This window comes from Amphiprion ocellaris, chromosome 20 (assembly GCF_022539595.1).
Source record: "Amphiprion ocellaris isolate individual 3 ecotype Okinawa chromosome 20, ASM2253959v1, whole genome shotgun sequence".
Classification (NCBI taxonomy): Eukaryota; Metazoa; Chordata; class Actinopteri; family Pomacentridae; genus Amphiprion; species Amphiprion ocellaris.
Window position 1 is genome coordinate 13,143,445 of NC_072785.1, and position 20,371 is coordinate 13,163,815.

The following is a 20,371-nucleotide window of genomic DNA, read 5'->3' on the forward strand; positions in this document are numbered from 1 at the left end:
CGGTTGTGAGAAGATGCAAAGCCACGTATGAGTTTCTGCACCGTAGCCCGCTGCTAGTTTTAATTTCCGTCTGTTGAGGTTTGCCAGGGGGGCTGTTGTGAAGTCCTCTCACCTCTGGTTGTGTATAAAAGTTGGGTGTTATCACCACAGACAGACACACAGACAGACACACAGACAGACAGACGTTCATACTGATCGCTCACTGCCAGCAATGGAAAGAATTTCAATCCTGCTTCTGTGCATTTTTGCAGCATGTACAGGTGAGGCTCTGGCCTTTCATATTCTGTTTTCATGACTTACATCAGAATGTATTTAAACTGGAATTTCTTCCACTTGTCTTTAAGGTGTAAAGTAGACCAAAACGTTTTTGCTTCATCTCTCCACAGTCAGGGCTGTCCACGGGAGAAACATAGAGGTCAGCATCAGTGATGTGGAGGAGATGGACACGGATGTCACCATGGACGCACGCAAGGTAACGCTTCTGCCAAATATCAGATGTTTGGTCAAGAAAGCCACCCACTGTGAAGACTTATTTAAAAATATAATGTTTAGCCTTGACCTTATCACTAAGTCACACCATCTGAAAATAAATTCAGGCTTATGATGGGGTGGAAGAAGTATTTTGATCAGTTACCAAAATAAAACCACCACAACATGAATGCAAAAATACCCTGAAAGCTCTGCATTCAGTATTGTACTTATGTAAACTTATAGACACTAGAAACACCCAAAAGGAACCCCAAATACTCTTTTGATAAGGGTTAACAAGGTTCTGTTTTTAACTATGCATGATGTTTCATAACCTTATCAAAATAATCAGGAGGCATAGACTAAGTGGCTAAGTATAAATGGAAGTATTTAGTTTGAAGTGTTATTGTTAGGAGTTTAAATCAGAGGAAATGTTTTTAAAGTTTTTATTCACCTTACAAGCAGTGGTTGGGACCCTGCAAATGATCACAGGGACTCTATAGTACAGATGAATTAACAGAATAGGAAATAAGAGTGGAAACATATTTCTGCCACATAATTTATGCTCATTTTTTAAAAATTCCTTTTTTTAGTTGTAAAAAAAAAAAGTAAATGCAGCAGACAACATAATAGACAAGACATCAACAGAAGGAGTGGAACTATTTAAGAGAAACAAGATGAATGTTCAGGGGAACTCTTCTGTTATTATTAAAATAAAACTACACCTTACTTTCACACATCCACAGTATTACATTAAATAGTTCAGTACAGACACGATTTTTGTAATATGCTGTAATCCACGGTATTGTAAGCAGATATAAGAACATTTTATGCCCTCAAATAGGAGCTAAAAAAGTCAAAGGCACGGGAAAAAAAAATAAAAACACCCCAATATGTGTTCACAACTACACTATAGAGTGTTATGTATAGTTTATTGGTTGTGTACACTGCTTGTTTAACATTTTTCTTTCATATTAAGCATTATTTTTTAGGCCTCATCCCTTTGTTCTGCATTAAAAGTAGTTGGCATTACTTTTATTTGCAGCTTCCAGGGATTTGCTGGGCATGCAAGTGGGCTTTAAACAAAGTGAAGAAGGTCATGGGACCAAACGCCACTGCAAAGGTAAAATGTCTATAAAGCTGGCAGCAGTGCGCCGCATGATCTGGTCACAACTTCTTGAAAGGAGCAATAATGTAATTTGTTCTCTTACAGAGCCTGACACCAAAACTGAACACTGTCTGTGATAATATTGGACTGCTTAAATCTCTGTGCCGCAAATTTGTGAAGAACCACCTTGGAGAGTTGATCGAAGAACTCACAACCACTGACGATGTGAGGACGATCTGCGTCAACACAAAAGCCTGCAAGTGAGGAACTGTTCTAATGTTCAACTAACGTAAAAGCACAGATAAAAAGGATCCAAGGTTTCCATCAGCATATCTACAGACAATCTTCAATATTCATTATTCCTTTTGTAACAAATCTAACTTCTACTCATAATTAATGTGTACTCTTGCTTTACTTGTACTCAATCGTAATTGAGAAATGCAATTTAATAACTAATCATTTTTGTATCCCATCACTGATGATTTATTACATTTAAATTATTGTTAATATTCCTCTGTTTTTCTGATGTGCTTTCTTCAGGCCGAAGGAGTTGTTGGACCTGGTGTTTGATGCAGATGATGAAGACTTTCCAGTCATCAAAGTGAATGGACTTCCTGTACATCCTATGCATGGATAAAAATCTAACTGCATTTTATTAGTAAGGAAAAAAATCTTTGAAGATGCATGCTTTGTAATAGTGGCTTATAACTGAGAAGGGTCGTTTTAAAATGTTTTTTTCAATGCCACAAGTTGATTATTTTGTTAATTTGAGATATCTGGAGATAACACAACTGACCTTTTGTTTTCTCAAGACAACTGATCCTAATAATGATGAAAAATTTGAAAATGAGTGTCTGGTTCATTTGATCACACGTCGTGACTGTCAAAAGTCGCAGCGGCATCACTGACGTACCTGTAAACTTTCAGCTAGTCTTCTCCTTAAATGACAAGGACTGAGCTGAATGTTGTCTCTGATAAAAATTACATGATGCAAAGTCTGAGTTAAACCTTCACGAAAGATTCAACACCCATTTGTTTCTGGTTAATAACAGAATAATTAACTTGTAATGACAGAGGTATGTCTGGAGATAACAAGATAAGTTAACCTGTCATCTTGAGAAAACGACGCTAAAAAATAAAGCTGAGTCCTTTGCTGCATGCCATCCCTCTACTATCTCCCCCCAGCTGTCCCTGCAATGAAGGCAAACAATATATGATCGATGATTTGCCACTTATTTACTTTGTGTTACCTTTACCTGCTTTGCCATTCTTATAATGATATATTTCATTTTTGTATCTGTGCACAATTGACATCAATAAACAGCTGAAGCATTACCTGTGCCTGTGTTGTGCTAAATAAAATTTACAGTTAACTTTGAAATGTTTGAAATAAAAGCATTTTTTTTTCCAATGAAGATCACATTAAATGAATCAGAAACACTGTCTAGACATAGTTAATGTGGTAAATGACTATTCTAGATAGAAACGTCTGATTTTTTTTTTTTACCCTTTGATGTGCAGTGTGGGTCAGGAGACACCCATTTTCCATTGGATTTGGGTCACCCATGTTACAACCCTTGTGCAATTATGTTAGCACATGAATAAAAGTGTGAGTTTTCATGGAAAATATAAAATTGCCTGGGTGACCCCAAACTTTTGAATGGTTGTGTATATAATAATAATGAAGTTCAGAATGGCCAGTCTGGCCCATCATAAGAATGCTAGTTCAAACTACATTATTAGTGCAAATGCAAAGCAGACAGAAACAAAGTGTGGGTTTTGTGGTGACGGAGGTTATACTTCATATCTGCATTGAATTTTACCATCCAACAGTTGCAACTGCAAAAAGCACTCGAGATACCATCAGATAGGTTTTTTTTGTTTTGCTTTTGGAGGGCTACATTAAAACCAGTCAGCCACTGTTTAAAACGTGATCAAACTGCAATAGAAAAAAAAAACAAAGCAAAAAGTGGTTATTAAGTAACACCCCAGCAGGATGTTGCTGGGTGCTGTCCTCACTCACTAAAAGCACTGCAGTGAATTAACTGCACTGTTGCATTAAATATGCATAAAGACCCCAAATAAACAAAGCTTGGAAGATCGCCTAATCGGGAGATTTAGTTTCTTTAAATAAATAGCTTGAGTATACTTACTAAGTGAATTATACGTTGTTCCATCATTTGGGCTCTACATAATCAGTTGCAAAACAGATTTTTATCAACATCTAGTTTATGTTCAAAGCTGCTGTTAGCACCTGACTGACATTAACGTTAAACCTAAATGCTAGAATGTCAGTGCTGCTGTTGCAAGTATAGGGATAATGACACAATATGACTGTGCAGAATGAAGTGTAAACCAACAAAAGTCAATATGCCTTTCATTACTGAGATCCAAATCATTCTCTGCCTTTGTTTTTAAAATATCCAGAAGGTATTCTTTTAGATTCAAGTCAAACAACATCCTTCGCCAGGCCATCGTTTTCATGTTTTTCTTTTTTTGTGATTTTTGACAGTGTGCTTGAGGCCATTATCACGCTGGAATATGCCTCTTATGCCAAGTTTCTGCAGAGTGGGAGTCATCTTATCAGGCAGTATTTTGGTATATCCACAGACATTCATGTGACCATCTATAAATGTTATCTTCTAACACATATCTAACTCCTTATACACTCACATAGATCCATATTACCACACTTCCACCTTAGTGCTTCACTGTTAGGATTATGCATTCACTGTGGTAGTCCTGGTTCTAAAATTTTCATGTGATTTGTGGACAGTAGCAAAAACATAGAGCATCCACAGCTCTTTGTCGATAATTAGAGCTTATATTACTGTCTGAAGATATATGAAACATTATATGACAATCCAGGGCTGGCAGTATTAAAATGGAACAATTCAATGTTTGCATTTGATGACAAATCAAGTCAATTTTAAGAGCAAATGAAACAGGCCTAAGTGTCTGAGCAAAGTAGCTCTCGGTTGCCTAGGGCAGACTTTGCAAATAATCTTCGTGACAATTCAAAATGATTGACAAACAGACTTCCATACCCAGCAGAGACGACAAACGTACTCTAAAATCCTCCTATTGTTGTTTCATCAAAGCTTTGGTGAGGAAAAGCAGCAGTTTCACTATATCAAGGCTCATTCACCTCATCAAATTCCACATTACCCACAGCTTACAAGACGTTTGATCTTTGAACTTTACAGTAAACACAAGCTGCTCCAGTAAGCAGTGGTGTGTAAAGACACAGCTCGTTTTATATATATTCTGTGTTCAGTGTGGACTGTCAAAACAGATGAGTAAAAGATTTTGTTGTTCAGGATTTGTGACCCAGAAAGAATTCCTTCATGGGGATTAACTAGAATTACCATCTTGTGGATGAACACTTCCACCAACCAGTAAAGTTGTAGTTCGGATTAATATATATTGTAGGGAAAACTGAAGTGTGTAATTTCATCAAGAGAAAGCAACAAAGAGTCAAACTCCTTCCATCAGTTCACAGCAGCCATGACAGTAGACGATGCTTAAAATGCGGATGTTACTGCAAAGAAGCTACAGATTGAAAAATGCTTCACACACACTCTTTATCTTCTTCTGTTGCTGATTTTTAGGGTCCAAGTCTTTGAATCCAAGTGGATCTTTGTGTCGAATTGAAAGAAATTCATTCCAGGTATTGCTGAGATATCACACACACGAATAGAAACTTCAAACCTAACGCCTCTGACCACGACCGCAGAGGCAAAACCCCCTCACAAAAACGGATCAAATAAAAAGTACCATGAGTCACTTTAATTTGTCTTTTTAAATCAAATCATACAATAATTAACCGGGTTAAGGACAAACGTCTATGGCAACACAAACACATGGCTATCTTTGTTCACATAAGATTTTTACATGTACACATAAACAGGACGTACAACATAAATGAAACATATGAGCTATTTACACAGAATATCTGGAGACCATGTCACTGTGTGCTTTTTTGTGTGTAGCTTCAAGCTTTCACAGAACAAAAGGTTTTTGTTGTTTTGTTTTTTTTTAAATGGCTACATTATTGTAGAAATTGGCTCAAAATTCTGCATCAGTCATGAAGAGAAGATGACAGAAACAAAGATGTGTCATCATCTGAAGCTCACCGTCTTCATGAGGAGGAAGCAGCAGAGAGCAGGCATTTGGTGTTTCGGTCCAGAAAGTTTCCGTGTGACTGACTCTTGTCCCAGCTCTGCTTTAACGCCTGTCGGTCCAGTTTGTTCAGAGCCTGAGAGCAAAGACGGAGATCCTGGACCAGCTCTGACAAACCGTCCAGACCTTCGCTGTCCCAGGGACCAGACACCTGACAACCTGAGGGGGACGCAACAAGGACAAAGTGTTTACGAGACATTCTGACTGTTGTTTCTTTCGCTAAAGATTCTGTGGTGTCCAACACTAGTCATAACACGTTTTGACTCATCTGTGTATTGGGTATTATTCAACCAAGGCTCCATTAATGGTATCATGTGGTTTTAGACCACTAGTAAGGCTATGGAGCTATGATTTTATGAGAAGGCGGGATTAGAAAGGAGTGAAGGATTGTATAGTTTTATTTTTAAATTACTCAGACATCACAAACAAGTCTAATATGTTTATCCAAAAGCAGGAGATAGTTAACAATGCTAACTGAATAAATATTTCCCAGGGCTTTATTAAACCTGAATAAATACACAAAAATTTGAAGAAAACTAAATTTAAATTGAGATATTACTAATGTCAGCTAAAACATTGTGTATCTTTGTGTCCTATACCGTCTTTAAAACATATATTCAGAAAAATATCATAAAAACGTGAAATTAAAGTGTCATCCCCAGTTGTAACCAATCAAAATCGGTTGTGGAAAATCACAATTGAGAAGAAAAAAGAATTCACAATATTGACAAAGTTTGTCATGCAAATTCTACATTTCAGTTTGCAGTGGCAGCACCTGTGGGCACACAGTAATGTCTTACTTTTACACAAATTATCCTTAATATTTTTTTATATTTGTAAGAGAAATGTGTCAACAAAGGCAAAGATGAAGACTGAGTAGGAAGTAACTAGAGAGGTGAACAATGTAGGTTTCAGACTCTTTTTAAAAACAGCTCTGCTAATATTTTTAAACCATTTCGAAGAAATTGGTGAAAACAAATACAAAGTACTTACAAAAATACAAACTTTGCAAGTTGAGTACAGCTGACAGACTGATACAGTAAGAACATAGTCCTGCACAATACAAGCAAACAGTCTCTGATCTGACATGCAGCCCAATAAAACAGCCAAAAAAGTGAAAAAGTAACATCAGGCCTTTCAAAAGTGACCTCAGGTTTCTCTTTTTAATTCAATCCCCCTGATCTTGATCAATCATCATTCTCTGAAGTAAGAGATGACTGTGTGAGAATCCGTGAGTGTAAAACTAACTTTACCCCCTGACACACAGGAAAAATAAATCTCCTGACTTTTAAATTATGCATACCTTCGAGATTTAGAAGCGACAGCGGTCGACATGCCTCTCTGACGGACACCAGGATGCTGTGAAGTCCTGCTGATGTAACAGACGGGTTTCCTGACAGGTTCAGACTCACCAGGGTCGGGCACGACGGCAGGCACCTGGATGAAAATAAACAGGGAAGCAGCTGCAGAGACAAGTGAAGCCTGACAGATCGAACTGAGGTTGCCCCAAATTAAATCACAGCGAAAACAGGTAGAGGGCTCCTGTTCTCATGGAAGAAAACGCAGCAGTAAAAAACAAACAAACCTGGCCAAGGCGGCTACAGTGCTGTCTGTCAACCCGTTTGCTGCCAGACTCAGGTGAGTCAAAGAGCAGTCGTCCTACAAGAAAGCAAAAGTCTTAATTTGACTTCCCTGCAGCTACAGTAGCACATGAACCTCTCTAATGACAACATGACGGATGCGTGCACCTGTGACAGGACTTTGGTGAGATGCTCCAGTGCTGGAGAATCAGCAGGACCCCTACGGACAGCAGACAGGTCCAGGTGTGTGAGACAGTGCAGGGGCAGAGTCTTCAACACCAGCTCACAGCCAGTGGAGCCCAGTGCATTGTGGGATAGGCACACTGATTTCAGGTGGCCCGTGCCTGGAAGGTCAAATAATATTAAATGAGGAATTTACTCATTTTAAACCTTCTAAATAGATGTGAAATCTTAAACATTGGCCTACACGTGTGTCACAATTTAGAAGTTGGACCTCTGAGATGATGCTACTGTTTTACTGACATTTACAATCCACTCTACACTGAATCCAGCCACACAAGTGCAACTCTATCCATCCCTTACATTATTTTTTCTCTGAACATCCAGTGGGAGTTTAGCTACCCTGAGTTGTAACAAAAAGGAAATACTGATTGCGTCAGAGTTACCCGTCAGAGCGTTGGCCAGCAGCAGTCGATGCTGCTGAAGGAAGCGAGCAGTGAGACCACAGGCCTGCAGAGACAGCTTGGCTAAGACGGGGCAGCAGGACAGCAGGCAGGACAGAGACTCGGACACGCCGTCCCCGAGCGGATTCATGCTGAGGTCCAACTCCTCCAGGCACTACGAGTGGAAACAAACAAATGTTCATGAGAGAGAATTGGAAATGTGTTGTCGCACTAGAAAAATGTGCAAAGTGCTCAGGATGAGTTTGTTGTGACACTGCGGTTTGTGTCACTTTAGCAGAACACACGAGACGGGAAAAACTAAGACCTCAACTGTGAAACTGCAAATGTATTCATGACAACTAAGACAATAAAAACCCCTTTTCAATAACAACTGGTCACTAAAGTCAAAAGTAAGTGCGTGAATCACAGATAAGCAGGTATTAAACATGTACGTGTGTGATCACAGTATGACATTTGTTCTGCTGCGAGACATTTCAGTAGTTCCAAAGAGTAACAACAAAGACATTTCTCATCAATCTTTCATCTCAGACTCAGAAGTGGCTTTAGTTTAAGCTTTTCAGATTTCTTGTATGCGCCTTTCCAACTTGTAAAAACAAATGAAGCTGTCTAGAATTGTATTTGTGTCTCTCAGAGCAATGAAAAATGGCATCTAAAAAATTCAATAGCATGTCCTTCTGAATACACTCTCTAGATTACTGTGAAAAATCCACAAGTCTGTCAACAATTTTACATGTTGCACACAAGTTGTTTTTAAATGTTGCAGAATGCAAATGCTGAATGTTTTACTTAAAGGGAGTAAAATGTGTCTTTTGGGATTTAAGTTGTAGTTATCCTTGAAGTTACTAGACTAAAGAACTAGAATGTAAATTTTAAACACAACTTGGATCAAAGCAGCAGCAAACGGGGGAAAAAAAGGAGCAAAAAGTATGAAATCCAAGATAACAGCAGGAGAAATAAAACCAGACTTGTCCGGCTGAGGCCTTTACCGGAAACGCAGGATGACCCTGTCCCTTCAAAGCATTAACGGCTTTCTCCAGACCTTCCCCTGTAATGCAGTTGGCAGAAATGTCCAGCAGGCGAAGCCGAGGCATCGTGACTGTTGTTGCAATCAGTTCAGGGAGAAGATTGTCGGGAAGTCGGTTCCCAGAAATACGCAGCTCGATGAGGCTGGCCTGAAGTTTCAGGGCTCGGAGGAGAGGGTTGAGTGAAGAGGAATCCAAACTGAGGCCACACACTGATACGGAGGAACTCCCATCCTGAACCTCACACAGGCGGGTGACACGCTTGTTCTCGCCTGCAGGGAGACAAAAACACACCACATTATGACAGAATATAAAAATACACACATTTGAGTGCATTCGTGCGTGTTGCTCACCCACTGCCAGGCTGTCACAGGCCTTCTTGTAGCGCTCAGGGAGAGGAGGGAGATCCCAGGAGCAAACCTCAGCCAGGACCTGCCACACAACTCACTAATAAGATTCTGCATGAGTTCCAACAAAAGTCTGCAAGTTGCTGGGACATCAATCAGGATGCATCTTAGGGCAACCTGTAGTGCTACTCACCTCTTCATTGGTGTGAAGGACGGCCAGCAGCAGGTCCTGTGGGGAGAGCAGAGCGCCCTCCTTCTGCAGCGACAGACGAGGCAGGAGGCCACATTTCTGGTAGTAACGCTGAGCTGCCTGCTCACACAGCCACGACACAGTGCAGGAGTCGGCCTCACTAGAACACAGTGCAACGGGATGTAACCGACAGTTCCAAAGCTCTTTAGCCCAGCTCCAATGTGCAGTGAAGGACTAGTCTAGTTGATGTTGTTGTTTCGAACAATTAGAAGCTTCTTAAAATGTAGCAATCAGAAGTGGTTCAACAGCTCTGTTATTTTCTGGATAATAATTACAAGTGTGATTTGCAGATTAGAAACCATACACTAACCTCTGTGGAACCGGAATGAGGAACACATCTTCCTGAACCCTCACTCTCATTCTGATTGGTGGAGGCAACTGAGTTGGAGGCTAAAATATAAAATCATAAACAAACAAAACATCTTCTAATAAATGTGAGATAATCTCTTGGTGCAATTAGAGCTTTCAAAGCGATTTTACTTTGCTGATAATTTTAAACAAAAACACTATCACCACAATGAAGATAACAAGTGCTTCAAGGACCCAATATGAAACTGAAAATACTACCTATGTACAGCAAATTCATTTGTACTATAATCCTCTGTTAAAATAGAGATGAATTAAAATCAAGGCTAAGCTCTGGAGATTTTAGGAGAAACTAAGCTGTGTGACTCATACAAAGTTCTCACATAAACAGTCATTTCAGATCCCCGATAAAGCTGATGGTATCCAACCTCAAACAAAATCTCAAAATGACAGTACCATCTTCATCAGCCCGCTCATTTACAGCCACATTCATCACTGTCTAAAGTTAATCAAAGATGAAGACAGATTCCTGACAAATCATGTTCGAGTCATGGCCCCTAGTGATGCTGAAACATTAATAACTGTCTCGCTGAGTCCGTGTTTCATTGAATAAGTGATGTGAAGTCTCACTCTGAATGTTGGCTCTTTCAGACTTGGTCCGGCTCATTTTACAGTCAGTATATACACGTGTCTAAGTCACGTAACTTTACACGTTGCATCACCTGGTTTCTGAGCTGGCTGTGTATTTGTGGAGGCGGTGGAGGTGTGTCAGGTCTCGTGTCTTCATCGTCTGTAATGGTGGGACTGTGCGACCTGTTGACCTCCCGTCTGCCCAACCTGACCATCCCTGGCATCTGAGTCATTTTCACCTGGTGATTCCTCTGGGAGGTGTTCTTTTTCAGAGAGAAACTCCTGCTGGAGCTAGAGTGAGCTGCAGAACCTGAAAGAAGAAAAGTAGACTGAATTAAGAAAAGAGATGTGGTGTAAAGAAACAAAAAAACAAACCCTATTTTATTACCTCTGCAGGCTGCGTCTGAGTTTAACTGCTTGTTTTGGCTTCTAGATACCGACATCGAAGCAGTTTCCTCCCCTCTCGTTCCGTTCTGATCAATTCGAAGCCTCCTCTTCTTCTTCGGCTGGATTTCGCCCAAATCGTCCTCCAACCAGTCATCGGCAAGATACTCTTCCTCGGGAACCAGAGCTGATTTGCTGCTGGATGAAATATCAGGTGTGCTGGAGAACTGAGACTGTGAGAGGCCCTGGAGGCGACTTTTGGCGCTTCCTAAGCCTCGAATGGCACTGTGGTACTCCTCTCGTGCAAAGACAGAAGCTGCTGGGGCCTCTCTAGTACTTTCTGGACCTGAGCTGGGGACTAAGGCAGGTTCCTTGTTTGAAGGAGCCTCTCTTTGACTCTGAGCTGCTGGCAAAGTGTGTCTTGGGCGGACTGGACGGAGAGGACTGACCGGGCAGTCAGAGTCACTGTCATCTGAGCAACTGCTGTTAATCTAAAGAACACATATACACACAAATTATGCAGCGGGACTAAAAATCTGATGTATTGTGTTTGTATAACGTAGGGTGAATCCAACACACTTGTAATTATGCAGTATTTTTAACCACACTCAAAGCATTTGCCAGACATTACCCCATACAGAACAGCATCCTCTGTCCCTCTGGCTCTGTGTCGCTGCGTTGAGCCATTGCTCTGCCGCCGTTTGGGGCTGGCGGCTGCCGCTTTCACCTCCGAGCTCCTGTTGTTTCGGGGCCAGTCTTGGCTGGAGGAAGAGCCCCCTCCAGTGGACGTCAGCGGCTCAGAGTTCTCTGCATCAAAAAGCTGGCTGTCCTGCAGAGCATCAAAAGGTTTGGCCGGGGCCGGAGCAGCAGGCACTGTGGTCGGCAGAGATAAGTGAGGAAAAACAAGTGTTTGAAAGCATATTTCAAAAGGCGAACCGAGGCTAGCATGGTATGATGATGAAGAAGCCTTACCTCCCCCTGTGAGAGACTTCCTCAGCAGTCTCTCTGTAATGACACACTCCTGCCTGGTGTCCTGGTCCAGTTCCCTGCTGTACGTCCTCTGCCACTGACGCAAGGTGTCCAAGGCAGTTTCACCCTGTCAGAGAGTAAAAACAGGAGATTAATGCATAAATAAGCAAAACTGGGATGGGAGATTTGTCTCTAAGAGATGTGGGGTAACTTCAGCATTACCTGGGAAGTTTAAATATCACTAAAGGAAAACCACTATTTTTGTCTTCATTAATTTTGATTTGCAAATGGATGCATGCATTTTGGATGACACCTTGTGATTTTCTTATCCTAAAATTTGTGTTTCATTAAAGGTTGCTCTTGATCCTGCTTATATTGTATTTCAATTTATAGTTTATTTTTTCAATATGACAATAAAAAGGTCAAGTTTAGAAAACAACTTGCTAGTCTTTGCATAATTTAAGTACAGTCTGCAAAATAACTGCATTTGAAACGGATGGATTTTCATACACTGATCTGCGTTCAAGGTTAGATCAGCTCAGCAAATAACCTGACAAATGAAGAAGCAGGAAAGGATTTAGTTAATTTCAGCAATCACTCACTAAAAAACTAAACTCAACTAAAAATCGGGGGAAAAAAAGTCTAATTAAGGAGATCAAGTCCCTGCAGGTGCATCACGTAAGTGTCTGTAACGTCACATTAGAGCTAATTTTGTCTTTGCTGGTCTGCGTAACACAAAGACTGGTTTTATGTGCAGTGAGTTCCATGTAATTAAAGGTGCAGTCTGCAATACTGGAGGATTGTTGAGCTTTAGCCAGCTAGTTAGCATATTTCCTCATTTCCCCTCCCTTTACCTCCTGTCCTGTGCACTGGCATGAACCTTCACAGAACATGATGTAATAATGTTGGATTGATCGATCCAAATCACTTTGTTGGTTTCCATTTTAGAGAACCAGGTCTCTGTACGAACAAACGTAACAGCTAGTCAATGAATTCGACCAAAAGCATATTGATCTGGTCGCCTAATTCACTTTTAACTGTGTTAGAGAGACTCATTTGTTTCTTATTATGAAATCTGGAATATTACTTTTTTTTTTTTTAGGAGGGTAGATATTCGATTTTCCACCTTTGCCTGAAATGTTATTAATTCCCACATGGGGTTGTAGATGATGATTGTGTTAACAAACATGCAAACACCTTGGAGTTGCACTGCTTGACAGAAGCCCCTCTTTCCACCAAAAGCCTTGCAACGCTTAAATTGCCACAAGCGAGGGCATCGTGTAGAGGAGTCATTCCCTCACATAAGGGGCCACCGGGATCGTTGATGTTAGCGCCGCGCTCCAGCAGCACAGCTACAATATCTGTATGAGACAAAGAAAAAGAAAGGCATGAGTCAATGAAGACAGATTTCAAAAATTCTCACAAAAAACAGCCCTCGAGTAAAGTGAAATGAAGATAACTGTGAAAGTAGTTACCATAGTGACCGTGGTTAGAGGCCTCATGAAGGGGAGTCCAGCCACAATAGTCCCTCGGGTTCACTGGGTGACCCTGACATAGAGGCAAGAAAAACTCATCATACAGTCCTGGTTGTCTGATGTGACAGTTTCTGTCTGTATATAGATATAGATATATTGTTTTGCATTAACATCACTGCCAGTTAATGATTCATAGCTGAGCAGAGCTCTCCCGTCTTCTTGAGACTAGATGAGATGCCAAATTCTCAATGAAAAAAGAGATTTTTTGAACAAAATCTTGTCTTTCCTCACCTGTTCTACCAGATACTGGACTTGCTTCAGGTTTCCATCTATACATGCTCTGTGGAGGGACGTCTCGCCTTTTTCATTCCTCTTGTTCCACTAAACCAGGAAGACAGACAGGCAGATGGTGAAACAACAAAAATTTGAGCGGTGGAATATAAAGATGACATGACAGCTTGTCCAAAGTGCCAACTAATGCATGACTCACCCTTCCCACCTTCCTCCTTCCTGACACCATCTTGTCATAACCCTCCAAGTCATCATCTAGAAATTATATGAAAAATTACAAAAGCTAGTTTTGGTAAATATTAGAAAACATTCGTCCGGAGGTGTCAGGGAGGCAGAATGCCAGCTGGACTGTGTACCTGAGTCTGAGAGATTGACATCGCTATCATCCAGAGGTTCACTGTTCTCCATCTCCTCCTCTTCATCCTCTTCACCATCACTCCCATCTGGACTCCAGCCCTCTGAAGCACACAGCTCCTGCAGCCTCGCCTCGGTGTCATCAGCGTTTGATGAGCCACTTCGTCTCTGGGACGCCAGCCAGAGCCTCAGCACACGTTTCTGTGGGAGTGAAAGCGAGCCGTCATGCATGGTATTTGATTTCAAAACCATTCCCAGACACTTTCAGCCTTTGCTTAGTTTTCAAAGTACTTTTTCAAAATAGTGTGTGGATTTTTAGCTTAACTGAACAGGCTGATTATGTATGAAATTCTCTTTGGAGCTCTCAACTCACCTGCAGTCTTGCCTGCCCAGACGTCTGAGCACAGCGTAACGCTGCTCTATAGCTGCTGTCTACGTCCTCAAAGGCACAGCCGCTCTCCTCCTGAGCTGTTGCAATGTTAAGCCATGTGCTACACTCCTAATACAGGCAAAGAAGGGAGATAAGACACAAGCACAGGTTCACATAACAGGAGACATTATTCATGTATTGACTCTAATTCCCTATCAGTGCCTTTAAAGATCTTTTGGGGCATTTTTTAAGTTTATTGGATGATTTATGATAAAGAGAAAGACACTAAACATCTTGTGAGAGAAGGGTTTGACATGCGACAGAGGTCCTTGACTAGAATTAAGGCAGAGACACTGCAGTTATGTGGCACAAGCTGTAAAAAGCTATATAATGTTGTCTAATGACTAATTTAGTACAGCGAACCAATTATTTCTTCCACAACCACTTGTAACTAAACGTAGATAGACTTGTAAGGATCATGTAAAGTTGCATGTACATTTATGCAGATTTTGTAAAATTTCCTATAGAAAAGACCTATAATAAATTTACGAAAAAAGCAAAATGCATGATTGTTGTTTTGCAACAAAGATGCATGTGTGTCAATGAGTCCACCATAAAAAATTTAGAGTTACAGGAATCATTGCAAACTCAGGACAACTGTAGGTTTAACTGGTGACTTTCTATACCTGAACCACTTCATGATCACCACAATTGAGCTTCGGTTTTTGTGATCCATCTGTAAATCTCTACAACCACAGAACTGATTTTAAAAGAGGGTAATGCTGTGTGAAGATGCAATTTATCCATGATTACCTCAGTCGAACTGCCCTGTCGTAACGTCAGCTCCTTTCTGTAGTGCTCCACCGCCTTGCTGTATTGTCTCAGGTCTGTGTAGGTCGCAGCCAGGGACACGTGGATGACAGCCAGCTCCCTGGCAGGCTTCCCTAAAGCTTCAGCACCCTTTAGCTGCACCACAACGTCAACACAGCTTCATGTCATTCACTGCTCTCACTATCTACTATACAATTGCTAAAAGAGGAGTCAAAATGCAGTGGATATTGGAGGCTAAAGTCAAAATGAATCTGTGAATGTTTCCATGCATCTCACCTGAGTTTGATAGGCATCCAGAGCCTTGCTGTAACAGCCGATCTTACAATAGAGGTCCCCCAGCTGCTCCGCCAGCTCCACAGCCTGATGAGAGCCGAGTCTTCTGCCCTGATCTTCCCCCAGCTCCTCCTCTAGTTTACAGCCATGGTCAGCTGGGTGATCGGAAAAACAAATAATGTCATCAGTGCAGCTATCTTAGTGAAAATTATATTAAAAATAATTTAAAACAGCAAGACCGAGTAACTTAAAATTTGTTCTTTCACCATATTTGAAAACTTTCTTCACTGCCTGTCTGTCCAGCGGCTGCTGACATCCCAGCAAGAGAGCTTTCTTCAGAGATCGTCTGGCTGCTACAAAATCACCCAGACTGAGCTGCACCTGTTGACAAATGACAACACACATTAAAAACTGTGGAATCACAGCGACAGAAAACAGAAGAATTGGTGGAGTTCACACCTTGCCGATGCAGTGAAAGCACTCGCTCTCACCGAACTTGTCTTTGATTTTCCTGGCGCACTCTTTGGCCTGCTCTAAGCAGCGGACAGCGTTGGAGTGCTGACCATTACGGAAGCAGATGTTGCCGAGGTTAAAGTTTGCGCGGTAGAGATCCTCCGATAGTTGGCTCCTCCTTTACAGGAACAGAATGGAGACAAGTCGGTTAATAACTTTAAGACATTTTGTATAGCACGCTGACTGTAGGTCTCTACTGAACACTGCTAGTAGAGAAGCAATGTAGAGCACAGTTTAGGATGTTCTTACTCAGCAATGAAGACGCTTCGTCGGATGAACTCGCTGCAGCGTTTGGGCTCTCCTAGATGGTCACAGACAAGACCTAGATTGAGGAAGAGACGTGCCTTCATCTCCCTGAGCTCTCGCTCTGGTACAGTCCCTGCGAGTGAGAACAAAGAAAATATTGGAACAATCAAGTAATTAAAAAACAAAGATAACAGGACTGCAATCAACAATTACTGGCATCGTAGTTTGTCATTAGTTGTTTGGTCTTTTACATGTAAAAAGAAGAATGAGGATCAGTGTTTCCTAAGATGAAGTCGTCAAATGTTTCAGTTAATTGTCATAAAGGAGTGAAGAAACCAGAAAATATTCACATTTAGGAAATTAGAACCAAAATTTAGAATTTTTTTCTCTTTAAAAAATGACTTAAAAGTTGCCATATAAGTGATTATTAATGGTGCTCTACCAAATAGCCAAAAGACAATTTAATATTCTCCACAAATTCCTGACAGTACAAAGAGACCAACCCTCCAGACGGTCATCCACAATGGCCAAGCTCTTCCTGAAGGCGTCCTCCGCTTGCTCTAAACTGTTCCTGGATTGGTCTGATTCATAACGGAAGAGGTAGGTTCGACCAATAGTGGCCAGAGCTCGTTGCTCTTCAGCATGATCTCTGACGGAGCGAGCCAGGTCCAGGTGACAACGCTGGTGCTGGAGAACACAAAAACACACAACTGCTTATGTAAGTCCTAAACATCCCTGTGGAATTAAAAGTACAGTACTTAGGTAAAGCCAAAGTAAAGCTTTTAAAAATGTAGCTTAATTGACGTAAAACAGTGTTGAGCACATCAGTCCACTCACTTTCAGAGCAGCCTCAATGTTTCCCATCTCTGCGTAGCACTCTCCTATCTTGCGATTGGCCACAGCTCGTCCAATCACATCATTAAGCACCTCGGACAGAGCCAGCTCCTGCTGGTGCTCCCTAATGGCAGCTTCATAATCACCTGAAACACAGAACCGCAGACACGATAAAATGACTAAACGAGTAGTCAAAAAAATCATAATTATGCAACAAAAGAAGGATTCACACTGAATCATAGTGTTTATTTAGGGTATGAAGAGGATGATTGACTACATAGTTTTTGGTAGGATCTTGACAGTTTTGTGGCTTGGCACACACCAGCAGTCTTGAGATTTTAACCTGACAGTTGTACCATTTCCAAGCTTTTGCGAGTAAAATGACTAAAATATGACACACTGTACTCTGTGCTAAGCAAGGTCATCCTGCTTCTATGCTCAGTCTATGTTCAACATAAATTCAGGGTGAGTGCAGGTTAGCCAGATCACAGGTTCGCAAACTGTGCACATAGAAATTAGTGCTATTTCAAATCAATCATATCATATATTAAGGTTTACCTTGGGAATATTTGTTTTTATACATTTTATTTGGTAGTGATCAAGCTTTGAAGTAGTACAGGAAAGGAGTTCACCCATATAACACCCTATAAGACAGCACCTCAAATAAAGAATTAACAGTAAACACTTAGAATTCTACCTATAACCTAATAACCTATTGAACCACAGCAACTTCTAAACAACAAAACGGGGTGTCATTGTTACTCAGCTACATAATGCCATATTTTGTTATGCGTTTCACTAATTAGAAAGATCATATTCCAGTGTCGTTGCAGGAAAGCTTCCACACACAATATTATCACTGTGGGAAATATAATACTGTGAGACTGAAATGGAAAAATCTCCAGACTGAAACACATGATATGACAGAAAAATGTTTAGATTTAAACAGGTCAGACTTTTATGAACAGATTCTAGTCTAACTTTTTCTTTTTATCAGTTATATTAGATTATTTTGGAGGGCTTTAATGCATACTGGAATGACAGATGAATAAATCCAGGGGGTATATTTTTTATTATTTGTCCTTTTTAAAGAAAAAAAAGATCCAAGACTATCCATAAAAAAATTTGCTGTGGTATTGATAATATGACAGTCATTTCGCAAACTATCATTTACATTATTGGGAATCACTGGCAGAGACACAAAAAAGCATGTGTATGTAACAAACATAAAATATGTGACAGGGAGACAAAACTAGCAGATCTTGGTGTTAAAAATACATCAGGTGGAGGATGTGGCAGGAAAGGTCGAGGACGGCTGTTCTTAAGGAGAGATAACTCTACAATCAACATAGATAAATACAGAAAAGGAAGTAACATGAAGGAAAACCTCAGTCAGATGAAGATCATCACATCAATTTTTATATTTTACAAAAGACTAATAATCTATAAGAGAAACATAGAATGTACTATCTTACTGTATTACTGTATATCAATTCTTCTTAACATAGGGGGATACTTATTTGTTGTTCCAACAGAACGGATGTTGTGAAACCAAGTACCCACAATAGTGGAAATGATAATGGGCAGATCAAGAGTGAATCAACAGTGATAGCTCAGAAGTCACAACTCAGTAACAAGTCACACATTTGTGACGCTTGTTTGTTAATGTGGTTTTTAATGCTGGATTGTTTTGTCCCACTATTACTGAAGAGCTTGGAGAATTTGGCAGACATTTTGAATGATGGGACTACATTGTTGGACACATACATTTGGAGCTGTCTGACACAATTTCTGACAAATGGTTGAGTTGTGGACACTAAAGTCCATTCTTGTCTTTCTCCTACACGTTTTGAATAAAGCTGCATTTTAAGGTGTCTTTTTTATAGCCACTGGTCAAAGGAATGTCTGTGTACTGGTCACACTATCTGATCATTGTCATTTAAAGCCACACCTGACCACCCCTGAGGATGTGGATGAACTCACTGGTTCAGAATTTGTTACCAGTTGAACAGCTCAAATTAAAAGAAGAAGACTATTTGCATGCAGCATTTATATTTTTGTTCAGTATATATATCATGCAATTCATGCATTTTATCTGCAGATGAAGGGCCTCCTGTGGATTCTGTACTTCAGAGCTCTCATTTGCATAATTTAGATGAAATTATGGCAATGATGTAGCCAATTTCTTTATTGCACTTATATTTATTGGATTCAGATATTTCTGGGACATATGTAAAGCTCCATCTTTAAGTGTGTTTTGCCCAGGGACGGATGTGGATTCAGCCCTGGTACTGTGGTGTTTGGGTTTCCTTTCCCTCAGACCACAGTACGTGTGCCTACAGAACAGTGTCTCAAACACCATCCTGAGCAGCACAGGGGCCCCACAGGGAACTGTGCTGGCTCCATTACTGTTTATCAGCAGCGGATTTCCAATACAACAGCAACACCTGCTTTCTGCAGAAATTTTCAGATGACACCGCTGTTGTCGGCTTCATCAAAGGGAGCAATGAGGAGGAGTATAGGGACACAATAAACAACTTTGTGGAGGGGAGCGCACACCATCACCTCCATCTCAACACCACAAAAACAAAGCAGATAGTTGTGGACTTCAGGAGGGGCAGGAGGAGGACCCAGCCAACACCAATCACCATCAAGGGCACTGAGGTAGAGGTGGCTGCCTACAACAGGTACCTTGGTGTGCAGGTTGACGGGGAACTGGACTGGAAGATTCATATGGAAGCAGTGTACAGGAAGGGACAAAGCTGACTCTGTTTCTTAAGGAGGGAATTTAGAGCAATAACATCTGCCAACCCCTGCTGTGCCGTGTCTACTATTCAGAGGTGGCCAGTGCTGTTTTTTGCTGTGGCCTGTTGGGGAGAAAGCGCTTGCACAGCTGACAAAAACAGACTGGACAAGCTGTTTAAAAAGGCCAGCTCAGTGGTCGGGGCTGTACTACAAACGGTCCAACAGGTGGCAGAGGCCAGAATGCTGAACAAGCTGAAGTCAATACTAAACAATCCTGCACATCCACTCCACACCCTGAAGGTGATCAATAGCAGCACCTTCAGTGAGAGACTGATTGCACCAATGTGCAAATCTGAGAGGTTCAGAAAGTTTTTTATTCCAGCTGCTGTCAGATTTTACAATGCACAAAAATGACTTTGCATTTTATTTTATTTATGGTTCTTAGTATTTATTCGTTCTGTTAACTTATTATGTATGGAAATGTGTAGTGTTATGACTTATTAAACTGCTGTGACACTGTAATTTCCTGCAAAGGATTATTAAAGGACC

At 40.8% G+C, this 20,371-nt stretch overlaps 2 protein-coding genes across 4 annotated transcripts in view; one reads left to right on the forward strand and one right to left on the reverse strand.

The window, feature by feature from the left end:
- The window catches only part of tonsl (tonsoku-like, DNA repair protein), a 317,986-nt gene that overhangs the window by 296,891 nt on the left and 724 nt on the right, over window positions 1–20,371 (reverse strand). For 2 of the 3 annotated variants that reach the window (XR_008599990.1, XR_008599989.1), the window contains exons 3-28: window positions 17,081–17,223; window positions 16,747–16,930; window positions 16,247–16,376; window positions 15,944–16,115; window positions 15,751–15,865; window positions 15,488–15,639; window positions 15,194–15,346; window positions 14,384–14,509; window positions 14,013–14,211; window positions 13,856–13,911; window positions 13,657–13,746; window positions 13,366–13,438; window positions 13,088–13,251; window positions 11,894–12,017; window positions 11,553–11,794; window positions 10,926–11,412; window positions 10,630–10,847; window positions 9,912–9,991; window positions 9,545–9,701; window positions 9,358–9,436; window positions 8,969–9,276; window positions 7,965–8,136; window positions 7,507–7,682; window positions 7,344–7,417; window positions 7,062–7,195; window positions 5,713–5,917 (exon numbers count right to left, since the gene is read on the reverse strand). Coding sequence is in view for 1 of the 3 variants with exons in the window: in XM_023284493.3 (XP_023140261.2) it covers window positions 5,718–5,917; window positions 7,062–7,195; window positions 7,344–7,417; window positions 7,507–7,682; window positions 7,965–8,136; window positions 8,969–9,276; window positions 9,358–9,436; window positions 9,545–9,701; window positions 9,912–9,991; window positions 10,630–10,847; window positions 10,926–11,412; window positions 11,553–11,794; window positions 11,894–12,017; window positions 13,088–13,251; window positions 13,366–13,438; window positions 13,657–13,746; window positions 13,856–13,911; window positions 14,013–14,211; window positions 14,384–14,509; window positions 15,194–15,346; window positions 15,488–15,639; window positions 15,751–15,865; window positions 15,944–16,115; window positions 16,247–16,376; window positions 16,747–16,930; window positions 17,081–17,223 (4,208 nt within the window). In the remaining 2 variants the exon portion in view is untranslated. Of the gene's footprint in view, window positions 1–5,345; window positions 5,918–7,061; window positions 7,196–7,343; window positions 7,418–7,506; window positions 7,683–7,964; window positions 8,137–8,968; window positions 9,277–9,357; window positions 9,437–9,544; window positions 9,702–9,911; window positions 9,992–10,629; window positions 10,848–10,925; window positions 11,413–11,552; window positions 11,795–11,893; window positions 12,018–13,087; window positions 13,252–13,365; window positions 13,439–13,656; window positions 13,747–13,855; window positions 13,912–14,012; window positions 14,212–14,383; window positions 14,510–15,193; window positions 15,347–15,487; window positions 15,640–15,750; window positions 15,866–15,943; window positions 16,116–16,246; window positions 16,377–16,746; window positions 16,931–17,080; window positions 17,224–20,371 lie in introns of those variants that run through there. The other variant, XM_023284493.3, reaches the window with a different exon arrangement.
- LOC111577967 (antimicrobial peptide NK-lysin-like) lies at window positions 102–2,911 on the forward strand. The gene is made up of 5 exons (XM_023284512.3): window positions 102–260; window positions 387–472; window positions 1,514–1,591; window positions 1,682–1,836; window positions 2,117–2,911. Exons 1-5 carry the CDS (start codon window positions 212–214, stop codon window positions 2,211–2,213), a joined length of 465 nt encoding a protein of 154 aa, XP_023140280.1. The 5' UTR covers window positions 102–211; the 3' UTR covers window positions 2,214–2,911.